This window comes from Trachurus japonicus, chromosome 17 (genome assembly GCF_045865225.1).
Source record: "Trachurus japonicus isolate A0001 chromosome 17, Traja_1.0".
NCBI classification, from domain to species: Eukaryota; Metazoa; Chordata; class Actinopteri; order Carangiformes; family Carangidae; genus Trachurus; species Trachurus japonicus.
Genome location: NC_140923.1, coordinates 24,534,845 through 24,555,913, shown reverse-complemented (window position 1 = coordinate 24,555,913; position 21,069 = coordinate 24,534,845). Strand labels below are relative to the sequence as shown.

Genomic DNA, 21,069 nt, shown 5'->3' with positions numbered 1-21,069 from the left:
GTCCTTGCCGAAAGCTACGTCAGACACAGCAGCATCAGGTTCAATAAAGATTTAAGGAAAAGTTAAAAAAAAAAAAAAAAAAAAAGTTTTCCTCTGCTCACAGCGTCCGTCAGTGCCGCAGCCGGGTCGGCTGGATCACTTTGCTCTGAGCGTCACATATCGCCGCGAAGGGAACTGCATTGGAATCAACTGAAAGCCGAGCGCGTCAAAACCTGACGAAAAACGGGCACCTAATGAGTCAGGCATGTGACGATGAGGGACAGTGACCGTTCGTCAGGCTGTTGACGCACTGGGAGTGAGAACGTGTTGTTAAAGTAAGCAATCCATGTCACATTTTTCAATTATTATATTCAGTCAGGCTATGCAGTATGTAGTCGCTCTGGATCAGTTATAGTGCTTACTTTGTAGTCATTTCTGTCTCCTACTGTCAAATCCTCTCCTCAGGCCTCAGCTGCTGGTGCTGTGTAAGCTGAACCCTGAGATGGAGGTGAAACATCCCCGTCTGCTGTCACTCACCACACAGCTCAAAGCAGGGAAGGGCCTGACCATCGTCTGCTCAGTCCTGGAGGGAACGTTCATGACCCGGGGTAATGACGCCAAGACCGGAGAGCAGGTGTGTTCTGGGTTCGCTGGTTAGTCTTCTGATGGAGTCTCTGTTGTTTAAGTCAACATCTATACCTCAATGTTCAGCAGGTCGAGAGTAGACAATAGTAGACAATCTGAGTCTTGTCGGCAGTGGCTCAGGTGGTAGAGCGGGTCGTCCAATGATCAGAGGGTTGGCGGTTCGAATCCCGCTCTGTCCTGGTTGCTGCCGTAGTGTCCTTGGGCAAGACACCTTACCCACCTTGCTCCTGATGGGTCGTGGTTTGCGCCTTGCATGGCAGCTTCCGCCATCGATGTGTGAATGTGTGTGTGAATGGGTGAATGTGATGTATGTACTGTAAAGCGCTTTGGGTATCGTTCAGATGGAAAAGCGCTATATCAAATACAGACAATTTACCATTTTTATTTATTTATTTATTTTTACTTTTTTAAAGCAGAAGTAAGCGGAATATTTGTGTTAATATAAGTCTTAAATAGTTATATCTTCCGACAGCATCACTTACATAGAGTGTTTGGTCCGAAACACGGGTCTGTCAGTCACTCTGCTCTGCTGTAAGCCGAGGAGAAAACTTCTTGTATACTTCCTTGTATCCTACAACCTTTATCCAATGAGGAGAGAGAACGGCATGAAGGGCTGTGTGTGCTAGCCTCGCATCACCAGGCTCTTCAGACAAGCGAAGAGCCTGGTGTCAGTTACCTCCCAATTAGTCTGCATTCTGGTTCCTGTCTGTAGCGGATACCGAAATCACCAGATTCACCAAAATAAAAGTATTCACCAACATAAAACTTATAAAATAAACATTAACTTGTAATACAATAAAAGCAAAATGTTAACTTAATGGCTCGGGGACTTTCTTGTAAATTATATTCCTTAAATTAAAGAGTTTTACCGCATTTTATTAGCTTGGTGCTTTTATTTTGACGGAAAGACCTGTCTCTCTCGCCCTGGATCCGTTTCCTACCAAAACAGCGAGTCAACGGCCCCAGACTAGTGTGTGCAGCCAAGGGATGCGCGTGAATGTGGTGATGTAGGGACGAGGACCAATAGATCCATGACGAGGGCGGGGGCTGCTACTCCATTGGCCAAAAAGAGGGTTCCCAGTGTGACTTACTGTCAGTGCTACAAGCTGAGTCTTTGTTAATATTTTATCACAGAGACGATTCACAGATTTAGTCCCATGGGATAGTGATCCAGAAATCATAAGAACTGCATGGGGCAACATTATCATGGTTACGCAAGGATACGCTTACAAGCACCAGACTGGGCAGCATGATGAAGGCACTCTCACATGTCCTTTGTTTTATTTGTTTAATATGTTACAATTAAATGTTCATTAACTAACACCTCCCTTCTCCACAGAACCTGAAAGCTGCCATGGCTGCAGAGCGAACCAAGGGTTTCTCCCATGTGGTGGTTTCGTCCAACCTGCGAGACGGTTTCTCTCTGCTCATCCAATCAGCAGGACTGGGGGGAATGAAACACAACGCTGTCCTGATGGCCTGGCCCACAGGGTGGACAGAAGCCCGGGACTCTTCTGCAAGGAGGAATTTTATAGGTAAAATACACAGGAGCATCTTAAAGCTCCAGTTGGTAAGTTGACGAAAGTGAAAGTAAACTCCGCGACTTGGTCGGAAATTTCAAGACAATACTCCGTCAGGTCCCTTTATGAACCTCTGCCAAGCGCCCCACACACACAGACACACACAAAGTAGCCATAAACGCACCCACAGAGAAAAAAAAAAAAAAAAAAAAAGATGTACCGTATCCATAGCACGACGTGTAGGAGCGGCGATTGGCTGCTCCTCCTGCTCCCTCTACCTGACTGGTGGAGAATCGTCGGGCGCGGTGGATTTTGGCAAATACGATTACAGGCTGTAGGTGGAGCCAGAGGAGTTGGATTTTGTCCTAAATTACTCATTTAATGTCTGACCATCAGAATATAGTGACAGTTCCAGCAAATATGACTGAATAATTGTTACCAACTGAAGCTTTAAAGGGCCTTTGTCACCAAACAAATCATTTGATTTTCGTACATTGTTCCGTATGTTGCAAGATGCAATGTGATATAATCAGATGTCTTCAAACAACTTTATTAGCATAGGTTTATAATTTTGGATTTAATATTGGTTCATGTCTTTCCCCTCAGAAACCGTGAGAGAGACAACGTCTGCACATCAGGCTCTGCTGGTTGCTAAGAACATTGACCACTTCCCCAGCAACAAGGAGCCTCTGGAGGGAAACGTGGACGTGTGGTGGATCGTACACGATGGCGGACTGCTCATGCTGCTGCCATTTTTACTCAGTCAGCACAAGGTATTTATGCGTTTGTTATCTACACTGTCTTTTTCTTCTTACTTTTAATTTATTTTTATTTATTTATTTATATTTATTTATTTTTTGTAAAATGTTAAAAACCACATTTGAACCCACGATGCATAAAATCTATATTTGTGATTTTATGCATAATGGGTTCAAATGTGGTTAGTGTTTTTATGTTTTAAATGGAAACGATTTTCTATCACTATGCGATGGACAATAAAGCTTTGTGGACAATAAAGCTTTTTGAACTTGAGTTAATAAAGGAAAGACTCTGGTTGTGTCCGAAATCGCTCACTCATTCACTACTCCCTACTCACTATAATTCAATGTAGTTGACTATGTGGTGAACTTACTGGTAAAATGAAAAAACACTTTGGGACACTACTCCGCCACACATTTAATTACGTATTACGTCGCATAATTAAAACGTTCTAACCGCGATCATAATGGTGATCTGTGACCGCGATGCATGATGGGATATCTTGCTTCGGTTAGTGACCATCGGATGTTCACTACATTTTGCGGCGAATTGTGTGTGATACATTGAGTGCACTATATAATGAACATTAATATCACTAAACATTCGGACACCACTACAAAATAGCGTGGTCACTATACAGTATAGTGAGTAGGGGGTGATTTCAGACACAGTCTCTATGTATGTACTCTAGGTGTGGAGGAAGTGCAAAATGAGAATCTTCACAGTAGCCCAGATGGATGACAACTCCATCCAGATGAAGAAAGACCTCCAGATGTTTCTCTACCACCTACGACTGGATGCAGTGGTGGAGGTGGTGGAAATGGTTAGTCTCTCTCCACATCATTCAGTCAGTCAGTGACACTCTCTGCTCTGCTAATTAGAGTTTAGAGTTAATGATTATTGACTTGATGACACTGAATTACTCTAGATATAAATATCAATCACAGCAAATAACTCAACTCTGACATTCTTCTGTCTGTCGCTGCAGCATGACAGTGACATCTCAGCCTTCACCTATGAGAAGACGCTGATGATGGAGCAGAGGACTCAGATGCTCAAACAGATGCAGCTGTCTCGCACTGAGAGGGAGAGAGAGGTACAGTTCACACTGTAAACAGCTGGTAAAAACTGTGACTAATGTTGCTGCTTATGACCCGTGTCATAAACAGGCATTATAATGATGATGAAATGCTAAATTATCATTAATCATGTATAATTTAGGAATGTAAGGCATTTTCCTACTGTTATTATGTGATGCACACATAATGACTGCACTCAGAAGTAGGTGGAGTGTAACTCCTCGTGGTCTTTTCTGTTGTTGAACTTTCCAACTCTTTTCCCAACCTTGCATTGTGATTGGACGACGGGCTCAGATTCAGAGCATCACAGATATATCTCGTGGGTCCATAAAGAGAAAGAGGTCGTCATGTGTTGACGCCCAACGCTTCAACATCCAGTGCATACCAGAAGATGAGGTAGCCATGGCAACCATAACAGCTTGTAAACAGTAGTGCGGTCACTCCATCCATGTATCACACCATCCTACCTCATCATAATCCATCCACGTCACCAACAGAAGCTCAGCTCAGTGGCACATTGTCTGGGCTCACTCTTCTGAAGATGACATCATCTTCATCACTGCGGTTTTTCCTTCATCCACTGTACACTGGAGAGACACAGAGACCAAAAGCTACCACTAGAGGAAGACAAATTCTTCAGTGCCTTTAAATATTCACCAGGATCCCAGCTGTAGATTTTCACATCCATCCGTTCTTTATCGCTACCACTTATCCATGAAGGGTCGCAGACTTTAGAGTCACTCAGATAATCAACCTTTTGACTGTAGAAGGAAGCTGGAGTACCCACAGAGAAACCACACAGGCTCACGGAGCAGAAAAGAAAGGCCCCAGACCTGGGGATCGATGCTAGAACCTTCTTGATGTGAGGTCATAGTGCTAACCAGTGTGCCACTACCACTACATTTCCAATCAACCTGCTGCTGGAGGACAACTAACCATTTAATCCACTTCCTCATGTTTCAAGATGAAGATTGTCATTATACATGTGTGTACAACAAAATTGCAACATTACAACAAGGTGCACAGTCAAGGTACGGACTCATAAAAAAGAGAGAATAAATAAAGAGAATAAAATAGAATAAACAACTAAAACAATGTACATGACTCACACGACAACATCTAATCACTGACTCACACAACACTAAAGCATCACACACTCACATCACTACCAAATATACAGTAAGACAGTCAAAATTGCACATTTCAAATATTGCACTTTCACTGTTCAGTGTGATTCATTTACACGTCTAATGACGAATAAATATGTGAGTTGATGTACAAGCAGAACAAATGGATAAAAATGCAGTCAAAGATTTATACAGTTTTAAGATTAAAATACGGCCCCAGAGATTTTCAGATTTTGAATAGACAATTGCAGACGGACATCAGAGAAGGCAATACGGTCGATTTTATTATTGAACCAGCAGACTCAGGCTAAAATCTAAATGGTGATGGAGTGTTTTTATTAATTTCCTGATAGATCAGAAAAGGGAGGCTCAGGTCTAAACATGGCTGATTTTTTTTATTATTTTTTTTATTTACTCGAACACACCGTGAACATTTTACCATTATTCATGTGTCTTCATTTCCATTCATGCTAATTTCCATAGGTGTGTGGTGACCGTCAGATATCACAATAATACACCATCAGGGAGTCTACAAAGATGGCGTTTGTGTGTGTTCATTTCAAACCTGCATTTACTTTCATCACCAATAAACTGCCGGTCACCTGGCTGCGTTTCTAACATCAACAGCTCCTTTGTTTCCCCTTCATGTGTTTATCACAAATGTTTAATTAATGACACAATATTTTCTTCCTGAATGACATGTAATCCTGTGAAATCTCTCACTCCAGCTTGAAAAGCTCAGTATTTGATAAGTTGTCTGTTTATGGTCTGACCTGTCCATTGTTAGGCCCAGCTGATCCACGACCGCAACACGGCCTCTCATTCTACAGTGAACGACAAAGCCGCAGGCGCCACGCCTGACCGTGTCCACATGACCTGGACCAAAGACAAACTGATCAACGAGAGGAACAGACAGAGAGAGGGCATGGCAGTTAAAGACATGTTCAATATGAAACCGTAAGTAGGTCCAGCTCACCTGCACAACCTCTGAATGCCTGCTGATCACACTCAAAAATAACCATCACAACAAATACTTCTATGTTTATCATTGCACATCTTTTCACTTTTTTCATTATCATTACTATTGGTGCCACTAGCTTCATAAATGATTTATAAATGGTTTATAATTAGATTATTAATTTGGTTGGTATTGCTTCAAATCATAAACACTTATAAATAAGTTAGAATGGACTGATACAGGCTCATTATTTGTCAAGTTACTGCATAATACGCTATCTTTTGAGTTACTGTCATTTGTAAATGGTAAAAAAAAAAAAAAAAAAGGGAGCCTTGTAGAGGCAGAGATTAACAGCAGTCGTTTTGGCCTGAATATTAAATATGTTTCTTTTCCTCTCCTCCAGGGAATGGGAGAATCTGTAAGTAACTTTATGTTTTCACTTTCTGTTTGCATGTGCATGAAGTCTTTGTATCTGTGTGTGTGTTGTCTGTTATCCTTGTGTGGAAGCCATTCATGAGTTCCATTTGCATAAGTGTCAATGCAGTAAAATCTACTTGCATCTCCTGTATTTGCTTTGAATGACAATATGCTGAAACTGATCTCCAACTTTGTGAGACATGGCAGGATTTGTTTCAGCCATTAACTTCTCTGGTTTCATTGTAGCAACCAGTCCAATGTACGGAGGATGCACACAGCTGTGAAGCTCAACGAGGTGGTCGTCAAAAACTCCCGTAACTCAGATCTGGTTCTGCTCAACATGCCAGGACCACCGAAGAACAAGAAAGGGGATGAGAACTGTATCCTTGAGCCGCTCATTCAGTCAACCAGCCAATTAAATGTTTGTGTATTGAAATATTTGGTGCATAATAATAGTTAAGAAGATTTTTACAAACTATTAAGCTAGAATAACACGTTCCCAGCTCAGGTTAGCATGATACCAGGAAGCTGGAAACCAGGACTCTTTTTAAAGCTCAGACTATTTACAGATTAAGTTAAGAAGATACAGATGTTTAAATTGTGTGGAAATAATTCTTGTGGCATGTCTCACTACCGTAAATCTTGTCCTTAACCAGAGTGCGTCTCTCAGATATGGAGTTCTTGGAGGTTCTGATGGAGGGGTTGGATCGTGTCTTGTTGGTTCGTGGAGGAGGTCGGGAGGTCATCACCATCTACTCTTAGCACCGGTACGCTGCTAATGGCTTAGACGCTGAAAACATTGAACAGTGTACAGTGGGAACCCGGACAAAGGAGACGTGACTTCAAGGTGGGACAAAGATTCTGAAAACACAGGAGACATCCACTTACACTGTCGGGGAAAAAAGAAGCATGAGTGCCACTTTTTGGACGACCATGGGCCCTGTAATGGACAGAGACTTCCTGCTACACAGACATCATGAAGGCACAGAGGACTCACTACAGTCTCTCCTCCTGGGGCTCCATAGCCCCTCCCACACCTACACTGGAAGATAACTACACTGATAGATTAGTAACTGCATGGCTGCCTACTGGGGACTGGGTTTCACATATTATGTCTTCACACCTTTTTTATGTAAGAAAGGACACTCACTACAAGCTGTAGTTACTTTTAGCATTTCGTAGCGTTTCGTAGCTACAGGTAGTTTCAGTGAAGAACGCAGACAAAGCTGACACTGCCTTCATTTCAGTGCCACTCACTGATACCTTGAATGACTGACTTTGGATTGATTGGAGTTGAACATATTTTAAGTCATTATAGTTTCATAGAATATCAAATTCTTCTTATATCTCTGCACAGGACATTATAACAAAGAGTTCACTGATTAAGGGCCAGTGTGAACGTGGCAGTATTAATGAGAAATATGATTGTATTGTACACTGCTCAACTATTGTAATGTCAGAGTTAAAGGGATATTTCAACATATTAGATTAATTAGGTTCATTTTGTCTTATCATATATATTAGTTATTTTTTTCTTGTGTTCAGACAATGAAATCAAGAATGGTGTTACCTGCTTGACAGTTTCGACTGACTCCAGTCTTCCTCAGAAGCGTCATCCGACGTGCTGCTGACATGTCATTTATCAGCGGGTCGGTTCGGCGGACCTGTCAGAGTCCAGGAAAACCTAAAATCAGCAAACACAGATCACTGCAGAAGAAATAACCATATCATGGATTGGAATAAAGGCAAAATCATCACATCAGAAACAAACAAGTTCAAACACTGGATAAAAGCGGCCATAGAGATCAGGAAGCGGGCGAGAGACACCATCAACCGGGACGAGGGGGCGTACACCCTCTCGCACACCTGGGATTCCTTGCTCCAGAGACCACCCAGGGCGGAGGGGGAGCGGTCGGACTCTGACAGGTCCGCCGAACCGACCAGCTGATAAATGACACGTCAGCAGCACGTCTGATGACGCTTCTGAGGAAGACTGGAGTCACAGTCGAAACTGTCAAGCAGGTAACACCATTCTTGATTTCATTGTCTGAACACAAGAAAAGAAAAAAATAACTAGGATATTTCAACATTTTGTCATACTCGCCTATTGAGCTTCATAATCCCTATAGTTTTTTTGTTTAGTTGTCAGTGCAAACTGTGAGCTCTGCATGGCGCACAGTGTTTTTGCCTTTCCCTCATCAAACTCATCAAATACATAATCCAACAATGCCAAAACGCTGTCGTGGCCTCCATTGCATTAGCTGAGCAGCTCATGCCTCTGCCTCGCCGATCTAAAAACATCTTGCACTGATAATTAAAGGGAATGAACCTACTTCTATAGGGATTATGGCAATAGGCAAATTTGCCAAAATGTTGAAATATCCCTTAACATGTGCTATGTGAGATCAGAAAGGAGTGTGTTTTTTGTTGCTTGATATATTTTTATGTCCCTGTTAATCATAAAGGTTTAATGTGAAGGAGGCAAAGGCCCCAAACAGAACAGGGATGAATGCCTGGGACATATACAGATCCTAATGTATATCATGGAATGATGTGTGGACTAACAGTAATGTGTTACAATGGATCCCAACAAAAAATGTCAACAAGACCTTTGTCACAGTCTAGCAGACAAATTGAAATGAGTGTTTTAGCTCATTTAGCGCAATAATTTGAAGCATCATTCTGTTAGGTTTGGGAAAATAGAACTAACTAGTAATAAGTGCCAGTCTATGGTGTCAAAGTTCTACACTGTTACCCACTCTTCCACCACAAACTGTTTTCCAAGATATCTGCAGCAGAGTAGGACCAACACGTGCCATCTGCTTTGCTAATATTTTGGTTCCATGCGGTACAGGCATTTATACAAACAGGATTGTGAGAAATGAGTCAACATATCCAGTGGATTGTTTTTTGATATAACACCAATGCTTGGTCTTTTATCCAGCGACCACAGACTTTCCCTATCATTTCCCAGTATAGATCATGGTGTAGATTACGATTTCACCCAAAGTGAGAACTGTTGATTCAAACTCAGGGGGAGAGAACCACCCAGAACATGTCACAAAACACACTTCAAAAGGCAGGAAAGGCCAAAGCAGGAAGTCAGTGTACAAAGGAAATGAAGCTGAGTGACTGGTTATTCAGGCAGATGGAGAGCAGTGTAAATTCTCTGATTGCGTTGCCTCGTTGCAGCTCTTCTTCCTGGTCCTTTGACCCACTTTGTAATGAGCCCAGTCATTTACAAAGCAGAGTTTCATAAGCTAACATGCAAACTTTGAGGTATTCTTGAATGGATTTTTAAGTTTCATACAGTCCAACCTGTGTCTTACTGCGTTTGTATGCACACTCCAAACAAATTCACTGTTGATGTGGTTTGGTGATTGTTTATTGTAAATGTTGAAAATTAAAAACAAAACCACAATGTCAGGCCAATCACTTGAACAATCAACACTCAGTCTTTTTGCTTTGATGTTGTTAAAAATAGATTTTCAATTGTAATATATTCCCAGAAGGGCAAGTATGGTCAAATGGATTGGGTTCCTGTCTGACCCCGATGAGAGCTGAGCTGGTTTGTTGTCATCCCTTACATAACTGGCCCAGGCTCAGCCTCCAAAATTCAATTTAATCCTAAAATCATCATTGTCTCTTGGCTCACAAAAGAACAAAGACAATCTTGGAGCTGCAGTAAGAAGCTGTCAGGGAACTTGGCCTGGGATAAATGGCTTCCTGTTTGTCCCACAGAGCATTTAGCTGGGTCAGCACGCACAGAACACCAACAACAACAACCAACTCGGTCTGATGCTCTGATCGCTGTCTGAGCTACAACTGCGCTACAGTCTGCTGTCTGTAATCCTAACTGTGCTCAGTTTAAAACACAGGCTCAGATTCAAAACCTAATTTGACGCTTTATTGTTTCCTCAATGACAATCTTGTTGCCTGGCCAAGATCCACAGAAAAACACAATGACCACAAGTGTCACTGTATGAAAAAATATCTCAGAGCTCATGAAAAACAAGAGGGCTAAATGATGGGTTCACAGAGCGGGAGGTTTTATCACTGAAGTTTTGCAAGATTTTTTTTTTTTAACGAGTAATTTCTTGCTTCTGTTGTTTAAATGTTGAACTGAAGTCACAAAGAGGTGCACCATGTTGTTGTGATGCAATAAATAAATAAATTAATTAATTAATTAATTAATAAAAACAGAAAGAGTAAATATTAAGACCTGTCCTCAGGGCCCTCTAGATATGACCTCATCAACATGAGACAAGCCTCATGACCAGCTGTGCACAGAGGTCCTTTGATTGGAGCGCCACACGTTGCCTACCGTTAACTAAAATAAAATGTTACGGCTGCACACGAACACAATGAACACTTTCCAAGATGAACTAGGTCACACTGACGCTTGTTCAGTCTGGTGCACTATTCTTGTTTTGTCACAGGTCAAGGCTTAAATCATGGTGTTCATGCATACAGTGTATCCTTCTTGTGAAAAATCAAAGTGGTGCTTCACATTTCCTTTAACATGAAAGCCAGAACCACAGGCAACATCATCTAACATCTAATCTCACAGGGCCCATCAAGAATAAAGTCCAGCAGCTTTGGATCTATCACTTTGGTTCAGACTGAACCATCTCAACAACAATCGGCTGGATTACCATGAAATTAGTTCACATGCCAATGGTGTATATAGGATGAACCATATTGACTCCTTTAGAGTCCCTTGATAAATCCAATACATCCATATCACCCCAAAGAATCCAACTAACAAACAATCAAATGTACACTCGACCTGCAGAAGTAAATTTGTCTATGCCCACGTTAAACTCTGTAAAGATCTCCTTGGTCCCCAAAGACTGAATGCTACCAGTCCTGTTTATTCCTGACTTTTTCTCCAGTACCACAGTAAAGCTGATATTGATGTTATAATTGTTGGTAAAAATCATAACCTTTTCTCCAGCTTTATCATAATAAACCAGGGTAATGAAAGCGATTAGACACGATCATAGGAACCGGCATTTTAGGATGTTAGTCATCGACCACTCAACTCAAAGACAGGGTATGAAAATACAGCTTTCTCTTATTTATTATATAATAGCATTTTACACAAAAACTCCTCACAAAGGCAGCGTCTTTAGAGAAATGATCTGAGAGCTAAGTGTGGGAGAAGAACAAACAAGGCAAAACAAAGATGGATTAAGGAGAGGAACAAAGACAGAAAGACAGAGGATCAGGGTGGGAGAGGAGGAAAGGGAGGGCACCCTTCTTTCTCTTCACCCATTATCATTCTAGCATCTACTAATAGTGGGGTGTTAACGCCACAACATGGGTGATTTCACTGTGACCCTGTTAAACCCTGAAGAATTGTCTCTGTTGACTTGGGAAAGAAAGTCCAGAAGAATGTGGAGTTTATTTGAAGTGAAATGTTAAAAATAAAATCATTGTGGATTATTTCCCATTTGTTGTTCTTGTGTCAGTGTTAAACACAATAGTTCTTGAAGTGAAGTGGATTTGTTTTCCCATTTCTGTGTCTAATTATGTTCAGAAAATATTTACTTGCGTCGCTGATTAAAGGACTGAAAACAAGGACAGGACAAATTGCACGACAGGATCAAAATTTGCAGCAGAGAGCATCGTTAAATATCTGTGGTGCTACAAAAGACTGATCTCCTCTGAAAATATAGATTCCCTCTCAGTTTTGGAAATTAAATATTTACAAGTTAGACAGGGAAAGTTCTTCCTGTTCAATGGAGTAATGTAGTTAAATAAGGGTGAGATGAATGCACTATAAAAAGTAACATTATGAGGTAGGGGGACTCAGTGGTTTACACTGCAAGAAGGTCCAAAGTCCTTCTAACGAGTAGATCCCAACAATCAATGCTTGATTAGATCATGGAAATGTGCTCAAACAGAGTGGACTCAGCAAAAATGTCACAATGCATATTTCTAGATTTCTAAATCTGCATTTGAAGTAAAGTTCACATAACCTTTAGAAGGAGTAGAATAATCCCTCCCCTACAAAAATTGAATTCATTCACACATTTTCCAAATTCAGTCCATTCGATGGTTTTAAAGGGATATTTTGGCAAGTGTCCGAGGCAAATGCAGAGACTGTTTGCTGAAAAACTGCCCCCGTCAGGACGCATGGCGCATCAGCAGTTTTGCATGAATTTACCTCGAAAACAACTCTGTCTCGTAACGTTCCATTATTATCTCATAGCGTGGTGAATGTGCAGGTCACAACTTGTCCACCAGAGCGTTTTGGCACATTAAACCTTTATGATTAACAGGGACATAAAAATATATCAAGCAACAAAAAACACACTCCTTTCTGATCTCACATAGCACATGTTAAAGGGATATTTCAACATTTTGGCAAATTTGCCTATTGCCATAATCCCTATAGAAGTAGGTTCATTCCCTTTAATTGTCAGTGCAAGATGTTTTTAGATCGGCGAGGCAGAGGCATGAGCTGCTCAGCTAATGCAATGGAGGCCACGACAGCGTTTTGGCATTGTTGGATTATGTATTTGATGAGTTTGATGAGGGAAACCAAGAAATCCCATTAGCCTCCGTAGCGTAGCTCTGAGCAGGCTCTGCTCCGCTGTTCTAAAAATAGCTTGCACTGACAATTAAAGGTAACGAACCGGGGCGGTGCGTGGCGCAGTGGTTATACTGATAAATGACACCCCATGTAGAGGCTACAGTCCTCAACGCAGGCAATCCCGGTTCGTGTCCCCCTCTCTCTGCCTCCCCCTTTCCCGTCTATCTCTACTGTGCTATCAAATAAAAAATATACTTAAAAAAAAAAAAAAAAGGCAACGAACCTACTCCCAAAACTATAGGGATTATGGCAATGGGCCAATTTGCCAAAATGTTGAACTATCCCTTAAAGCTTCAGCAGTCTAGTTTGACCATTAGTTTAATCTTAAATTACTCCATCAATTCAAAGACTTGTTTACTTGTTTACTTGTTTACTTGTGTTACTGTTGCAGTAAGCTTGACAACCTGAGGCCATATCGCAGAACACAAGTGGTTAATTTCTGGGTGGAGTATAATAAGGGAACATGTTTAATCTACTTTATTACACATATATGGGAATTTAAGGGTTACAGGGTACATACACAGGAGGTGGGATGAGGGGCCCAATGGCAAAGATTTGCCCCAGGGCCACTTACACATGAGCTCAACTCATTACTAAACATCTCTATCCATTAATTCTCTCATCACTTCTTCATTATTTTATTCAGTAATTAAAATGCCATTTTGGAATTTCTTAAATTTTAGGTTTTTTTTTAATGATCAGTTTGATAAACTTTACATCATGACAAAAACTATTTAAAAGGAACTGGACATATTAATACATGTTTAAAATCAATACATGGATTGGTAGATTTAGTAATGGCCTCATGTGTACTCAGACATCATAACAGACATCATGTTATTGTAAATAAAAGGAAATTGACTCAAGCAGCAGCAGGTTAGGAGAGAGGGTCCACTGAGTGAGTGAGGGTGGAGGTTTTTTTTTCCTCTAAGGGAGTCAAATTTCCAGACTCTGTGGGCCTTAGAGTCACTCAGCTCCGAACTGAGAGAGCCTTTGTACTGAGCGAGAGAGAGAGAGAGAGAGAGAGAGAGAGACAGTGGGAGAGAGAGAGAGAGAGAGAGAGAGAGAGAGAGAGAGAGAGAGAGAGAGAGAGAGAGAGAGAGAGACAGTGGGAGAGAGAGAGAGCACAGTGTGATCTCAGGTCTGCAGAGTGGGGCAGAGGGACCACGGAGTTTTGCCTGAATTTCATCACACACATGCACTTGGAGTTCACTTCCAAACCTGGATTTTTATTCACTGAATGTCAAAAATGCTTCAAGGGTAAGTCAGTTTGATTTTTACCTCTTTATTTTTTTCATGCAAAGAAAACAGACTGAAATTTAGTGAACTTTACTGAACATTCAGACCTTTATTAAACACCTTAGTTACACCTCAGAGCGGACCTGTGATAGGCGCACTTCTCCCGGCGCTGTTTTTTAAACTCAACTTCTTCACTGACACAAAAGTAATGTGCATCAAGAACTAACACGGATTAAAGTTGTCTCCATGTGTTAAATAAGGTTTTATATGTTGAAGTCAGAACTTTAACTGTGGCTTCTGTGACCGATGTGTCTCCTCAGGTGGTCTCTTGCCCTGCATCTCTTCCTGCTGTGCTGGCTGGCCGCTGCCCTGCAGGTTATAGAAGGTAACATTCATGCTTCTGCAGCTTTTTCTTAACGCTGTTTCTATCCAGAAATAAACAGCTGAGATGGATCCTTGAGAAGAGAAAAAAAGATCAAAAACTGATGGGCAAAGGAATGAAATGGAGCTTCCTCAGTCTGTTGATTGGTCCAAACTAAGAATTTCAATCCCATGGAAAGCAATGGCATTTGTTTTATAGCACCACATAAATATTTAAAGTAGTTTATTTCATTATATGATGATACAGCTTCTTTCCTCAGACCACTGTACCATCACTTAGGGCACAGTAAGGTATGACATAACAGATTTTTAGTTAATTAGGTCTGTATGTGTTTTTCTCCTTATATCTTGCTAAAGACTAAATTATTGACTATGTAGAATCATTAGATTTAAGTGTCATTCAGACATCCTCATGTATTATCTGCTGTATTATATGCTGTGATTAGATTTTATATAAAGAGAGAGATTTGGATATGTTCTGAAATGATAGAGGCACATGGGAGGGGAGAGATCGGGGTAATGGGCACATGCATACACACATACACATGCAAGAATTAAATTTAAGGGGAAAAACTATGCTAAATCACTGGTTGGAAAGCCCCTACCCTGCTAACAGCTTAGTTTAACAACCACATCGAGACACTCAGGTCTGTAGGATGTTGAAGTGGTTTGATTTCATACTGCATTAAGCTACTTTGAGAAGTATTTAGGCACAAGGTACTTCTTTTAAAATATAAAAAGTCTGTGGCAGACACTGAGTTCCAAACTGGCTTGTAAAGGTATTGCTAGCCTAATTATCAAACTACCTAAAGTTGATAAAGTTATTTCCGTTACAGTTAACCAGCATTGAGAAACTGCCTCTGCCAAAAATTACATTTCTTAGAAAATTAAACACAACATGATACCGGTCTGCATCATTATCATCAGCTGAGTTGACATCCCAATTTAGTTTCAATTTCAACTGATTTTCCAGAAAATCTGTACAACAAAGATTCACTGATAAACACATGGTGCTGATTCTATTCTATTAAATGAGAAGCAATCAAACCTTTAAATGATGGAAAGCAATGTGAAAATTGTTGATTTTATGATATCTTGCCATTGTTTTATTACATCATTTTCCTGCATGAATATCCTTTTTTTGCGTTTAACAATGTGGTTTCAATTAGAAACACTTAATAAACATTATTCATTTCATATTCTATTCACTTACATGTAATACTCTGCATAGGACCAATTTGGATTAGAATTAAATAAAAATCCAAACTGATGCCTCCAGTTCAGGTGGAATGGGGGAAACCCTAAAAGTACCTAATCCTACATTTCCCATAAAACAACTCTGTGTTCACTGCATAAACTCAAAATCTTACCAAGAATATTTGTCTTATTTCTAGTTAAAATTGAATTTCTAGTCAAAACAAATCTAATTATACTAAAAATAAGACTCATCACATAAAAAGTAGCTAGTTTTTTAGACACTTTTTACTTTTTTCAAGCATTTTTTCACTTAAAATAAGGAGAAAAATCTTTTTTCTTTCTTACAAGCACAGAAAACATGCTTTCACTGGCAGATTTTTCTACTTATTTCAATTGAAAATTTGTTTGAAACAATGAAAACTGTCTAAAACAAGTTAATTTTTTGATGAGTCTTATTTTAAGTGGAAAGAGATTAGTTTTGACTAGAAATTGAGACATTTTGACAAGAAATAAGACAAATATTCTTGGAAATATTCTTTATGGTTTTTACAGTATTGTTTTCCATGAAATTTGGACAGGCTATCCACTCTGTTATCAGTGTCCACATCTTGTCCATCACTGAATGACCTAATGACAATAAACAAAATGGCTGGACCAGAAGAACATCAGTCATCCCCTGCTTTCTTTTCAGACCCATCACAGGACACATGATAAGGGTCAATCCCCTTGTCCATCTCCATTTTCACACCTCAGGCTGCTGTTGTTGTTTTCATTTAGCCAGTCCTGCTGTGAGGCTCTTCTTATACAGCTCTGTAGGAGAGAAAGTTCGTTTGCTTGGCAATAGAGCGGGCTTCCTCTGCCCTCTTCCTCCTACGCATGTGTGTGTGTGCAATGAAGTAGCTGGAAGTGGCAGACAAGTCAAACGCTGCACCAGGGTGGGAAATGAAGTGTTTAGTTTACACGAGGGGGGGTCACACCGAGCTTTGAAGTGGAATCCCGAGAACACACTTGATGCAGTTCCAGTTTGACATCAGCTTGTGTTGGTGTGAGGGTGGGTGACGAAAAACATTTTCTATTTCAAAACACTCACTGAGAGTCAGAGAGAGCTAATCTGGGATTCAGTGTTTCTGCAGGTTGCTTCATTTATTGAGTCTTGCATGGCAAACACAACTCCTCATACTGTGACTGCTAGAGGTTTGATGATTACAAAGATTTGTCTTGTGACTTTAAAATCATATGTTCAAGTCCCCAAATAAGCTCAGGATATCAGAGTGGTGTGTTTATTTTTGTCAGCGCACCCTTCAGCAAAACATTTGACCTGAATCAACGTCTCTTTTTGTAGTGTACAGTAGTAGATAAAGTCAGTGTTGGGAGGAGGACGGTTCAGAAGATGGTTTGAAACCTTTAGTCGGTGTTGTTTCTGTCATTCATTGCAAACTTAACTGTGAGTTTATGACGCCAGCGTTCCTCTAACCACAATCTTTCCACAACCTCATATTTAGTGCTGTTACCATGACAACACCCACGGTCACTCTGATTGGGTCATATCAGCCCCCGTTTACATGCTCAATGCGCGTGAATGGTCAATGTATGTTAATATGGAGCGTATGGAGATAGATAGTTTCAAATAGACTGAGATCCTTAGACAATATGAAAACATGGCCATGCATGTTGATTGTGTTGACACTTTTCACAGATGTGATTTTTCATGACGGATGTTTTCTGTTTCATGCATCACAGTCACTATCTGTATTTCCAGACTACCTGCAAATGCAGCTGCAGCACAGACTTCTGTCTTACTGTTTCCCACTCTCCGTTCCTTCAGAAACTCTTATTCCTGCTTCCAGGAACCTTCACTTTCCATTTACTGTTGGTTGAGTTGCTCTGAAAGGATTCCATGTTTAGCCAATATAAATGATTGTGAGCTGAGCCCAGTAGGAGTCTGTCTTGGACTTCTAGATGCCTTGTCCGTAGTCACATTATTTTATTGTCGACAATTTGAGTCTCAGTGGGGTTTGAATCCTGAACAACAGCAATATTTTTTATCCTGTCAGAGGTTGAATGTTCACTTCATGATCTCAGTTTACCTCTGGAAATGTGTTTTTCTGCTGCGAAAAATGTCAGACTTTACATTTTCCCATTCTTGTTCACCTTCATTCGTTTCCACTCTTGACCTTATTTGGTCTCTGAACAAGCCACCAAGCTCCATTTAGTGTTTTATGGGTCTAAAAACCTGGCAGGCGAACATGTCATAGAAGTGTATGAAAGAGCTCTACCTAAATGTCGTCACTATATTGGAGGCCTGAATGCCCTCGCTGCAGCGGCGTCCTGTCTGGAATGTGCTCATTGAGCCAGAGTGACTTTGATTTGAACACAGCTGGACACAATGGGCCAACTGTAAAAAGGTGTCATTGCTGTATATGTGTAACGGTCAGCTCTATTGGATTTTAATGGGAGAAAAATCTCAGACTGGAAACTTCAGAATAAGAATGACTGTTTCTTTTGGGGTTTTTTTTCTTTCCCCTATCCGTTGAAAATGTTCTCGTATTTTCCATGATGTGATGCTCACTGAGATGATGTAGCTCTCATACTGAGTGCGCTGGGGCTCAAACTGAAGAGAGAACAGCTCCTGTGTTGTTGCAGAGGACCTTGAAGCAGTATCAGCACTTTAATTAGACTGAAGTCCAACAATTCACAGCTCTTATTGTCCTTGGGTTCACTGTAGAAGGGAAACATTGAAATGTCACTGGCTAGATGTTGTTGTTGTTTGGGTACATCGTTCCCATGGCCACCGTTGAAAAAGTTGGCTCTGAGTCATTATCATCTGTTCCACACTATCTACGCTTTCAGCCAAGAAACATACAAAAGAAGTCTTCTTCTAAACGAGAAGTTCAAGGAAACTATTCGTCACTGTTTCTGTGCAAACTTTATGACTGTTGTACGAGATATTTGCATGTATGGTTACTTCCTGCTTTACATGGGAACATAATATTATTGCTATATTAACACGCAGCAAATTGAAATGCAGGTGTTTTAGCCTGTCATCTCTAAACCAATAAAACAAGATGTGCAAAATTGAACCAGAACATTATATTACATTATCGATCAAACTGATTTATTTTCATTGGCAGCATGTGTTCACCATAATAATGCTAGCATGCTAATGTAAAGTAGGTATATCTGGTTCACTATGTTCATTTAGCATGTTAGTATGAAACCATTTGTTAATCAGCCTCAAATACAAAATTTAGTTATGTGGTCATAAACCAAAGTATTAAATAAAATGAGAGTTTGACCAGATAACGCTACTGTATGTCAAAGTTGTTCATGGTTGTTTTCATGGTTCACGGTTCCTCTTAAGACCATGATTATCACACATTACACCAATTTCAATAAAAATGTCAGCAATCCTTCCATTAATTTTTTCACACAGATGTGATGTTTTCATTGCCAGCCGTTTTTCACCCAGTGGACAGAGGGACAAGGATCACTAACGTCATTATTAGAATAGCCTACATTGTTTGGAAATAATGAGACTTTGTACCAAATTGCTTGTTAATCCATTGGTTGGCATTTAGTCTTGTCTTGCACTTTTTGCGCTGTCCTTCGAGTGTTTTTCCCACAGACAAAACAGAACAGTGGCATGTGTGTGAACTGCCAAACATAAACACACAGTATGATCCGTGGCAGTCCGTCTCCCTCCTGTAGGACTTGTGGCTTCTCAGCCCGCAATCATCCACTGCATCTACAGCCTGTCTGCAGTGAAAGTATTTAAAAGACTCTGACTGATCTGATCTGAGATCAAAGCGAGTTCAGAGAGCTGATGAGATGACTTCATGAGATGCCAGTCATTACCTGGCAGACTTACAATAACAACCTGAGCTGGAAGGAGCTGGGAAACACAGTGTTACATGTTGCATGCTTCATTGCATGTTATCTTAACTTTGTTCCCAAGTATTATACATGTCTTATCATCTCATCAAACCATTCCCCCTGAAATCTGCATCACAGATAACAGACAGGGTTTTATTAAGCAGAGTTATCCAATTTGCTTCATGAAATCGTTTCCTGAATATCCCATAGCGAGACCCTGATAACCAAATTCTCCTCTGCTCTCTTTTATGTTATTAACTCTGTCTATGTGGGTTTAAGTGAGGAACATGCAGCCTGTACAACCTCATGTTTACTTTCACTCTCTGAGGTTACCACTCGTAACTGCTCGAGTTTAAAGAGAAGGGTTGAGTCTTTCACTCTGTGTGTGTGTATTCGGGCTCAGGTATGCTTTTGCATATTTGGGTCTGTGGCTGCTGAAATTATGGACTTTCTGCTGTTTACAGACTGAGAGTTTCTGAACAAACATGCACACACTCCTACCCTTTAAGGACAAGTCTGTCTGTTAAACACTAAATCACCAGCAACACAGCCCTGATCTACATGATGTCCTGACCTATGCCCCATGTTCATTTCCTCTGTGGGGAATGTTAGGCAATAATCTGGCAGCACTCTGTACATTTTCTCAGTTCTTGTGTAATCGAATTGGAGAATCAGCTGGAAAACACTTATAGCTCCAATAACAAGTCATACAGAGCAGGAATGTCTCACTTGTGAAGAAACATGGTACTAATCATGTGGAAATGACTGGTTATCTTAATTTAGATACCAGTCAAAGTATGTTTTTTTTTTTTTACTTCATTTTATAAGAATAGCCAACATCTGAAGCTTTATTCCCTTTTAATTGTGCTAAAATAAGTAGTCCTCCACACATCAGCCCCTGTTCTGACATGTGATGCCACTGCTGCCTCATTATCATTATTTATCTTTGGATTGGACACAGCAGCTCAAACCCCTGTCCTCCGCTCCATCCATCTCCTGTCACCTCTGCTTATTGTGGACTTGTTTTACCTCTTGCAATATATTTGTTAGCACTTAGGTTTTGGTATGACCATAATAACTATGACCCTAATGCGTAATAATGACACTTCCACTGCTCATGATCTAATCTCTGCCACTGTCAGTACCATACTGGTATCAAAAGTTAGTACTACAGAATCTTTAAACTAAGCAATACTGACTTTTTGAATTCAGTTTAATCATGAATTCAAAAATCTAAAAATTTGGAAGATGGTTTTACCTACTGAAGCAGGTTTTTCTAAAAAAAAAAAAAAAA

At 40.4% G+C, this 21,069-nt stretch overlaps 2 protein-coding genes across 6 annotated transcripts in view; both read left to right on the top strand.

The window, feature by feature from the left end:
- Positions 1-7,401, top strand: part of LOC146970644 (solute carrier family 12 member 7-like) — a 32,308-nt gene extending 24,907 nt beyond the window's left edge. The window contains exons 18-27 of one of the 3 annotated variants that reach the window (XM_085804106.1): positions 445-613; positions 1,964-2,159; positions 2,751-2,917; positions 3,595-3,726; positions 3,892-3,999; positions 4,277-4,378; positions 5,897-6,066; positions 6,471-6,485; positions 6,731-6,864; positions 7,155-7,401. In XM_085804106.1, coding sequence (XP_085660232.1) covers positions 445-613; positions 1,964-2,159; positions 2,751-2,917; positions 3,595-3,726; positions 3,892-3,999; positions 4,277-4,378; positions 5,897-6,066; positions 6,471-6,485; positions 6,731-6,864; positions 7,155-7,246 — 1,285 coding nt within the window. In that variant the 3' untranslated portion in view covers positions 7,247-7,401. The remainder of the gene's footprint in view (positions 1-444; positions 614-1,963; positions 2,160-2,750; positions 2,918-3,594; positions 3,727-3,891; positions 4,000-4,276; positions 4,379-5,896; positions 6,067-6,470; positions 6,486-6,730; positions 6,865-7,154) is intronic. The other 2 variants (XM_085804107.1, XM_085804108.1) reach the window with 2 other exon arrangements.
- Positions 7,402-14,131: 6,730 nt separating this feature from the next.
- col15a1b (collagen, type XV, alpha 1b) overlaps positions 14,132-21,069 on the top strand; it is a 52,400-nt gene continuing 45,462 nt past the window's right edge. For 2 of the 3 annotated variants that reach the window (XM_085804137.1, XM_085804136.1), the window contains exons 1-2: positions 14,132-14,345; positions 14,645-14,709. In XM_085804137.1, coding sequence (XP_085660263.1) covers positions 14,326-14,345; positions 14,645-14,709 — 85 coding nt within the window. In that variant the 5' untranslated portion in view covers positions 14,132-14,325. The remainder of the gene's footprint in view (positions 14,346-14,644; positions 14,710-21,069) is intronic. The other variant, XM_085804135.1, reaches the window with a different exon arrangement.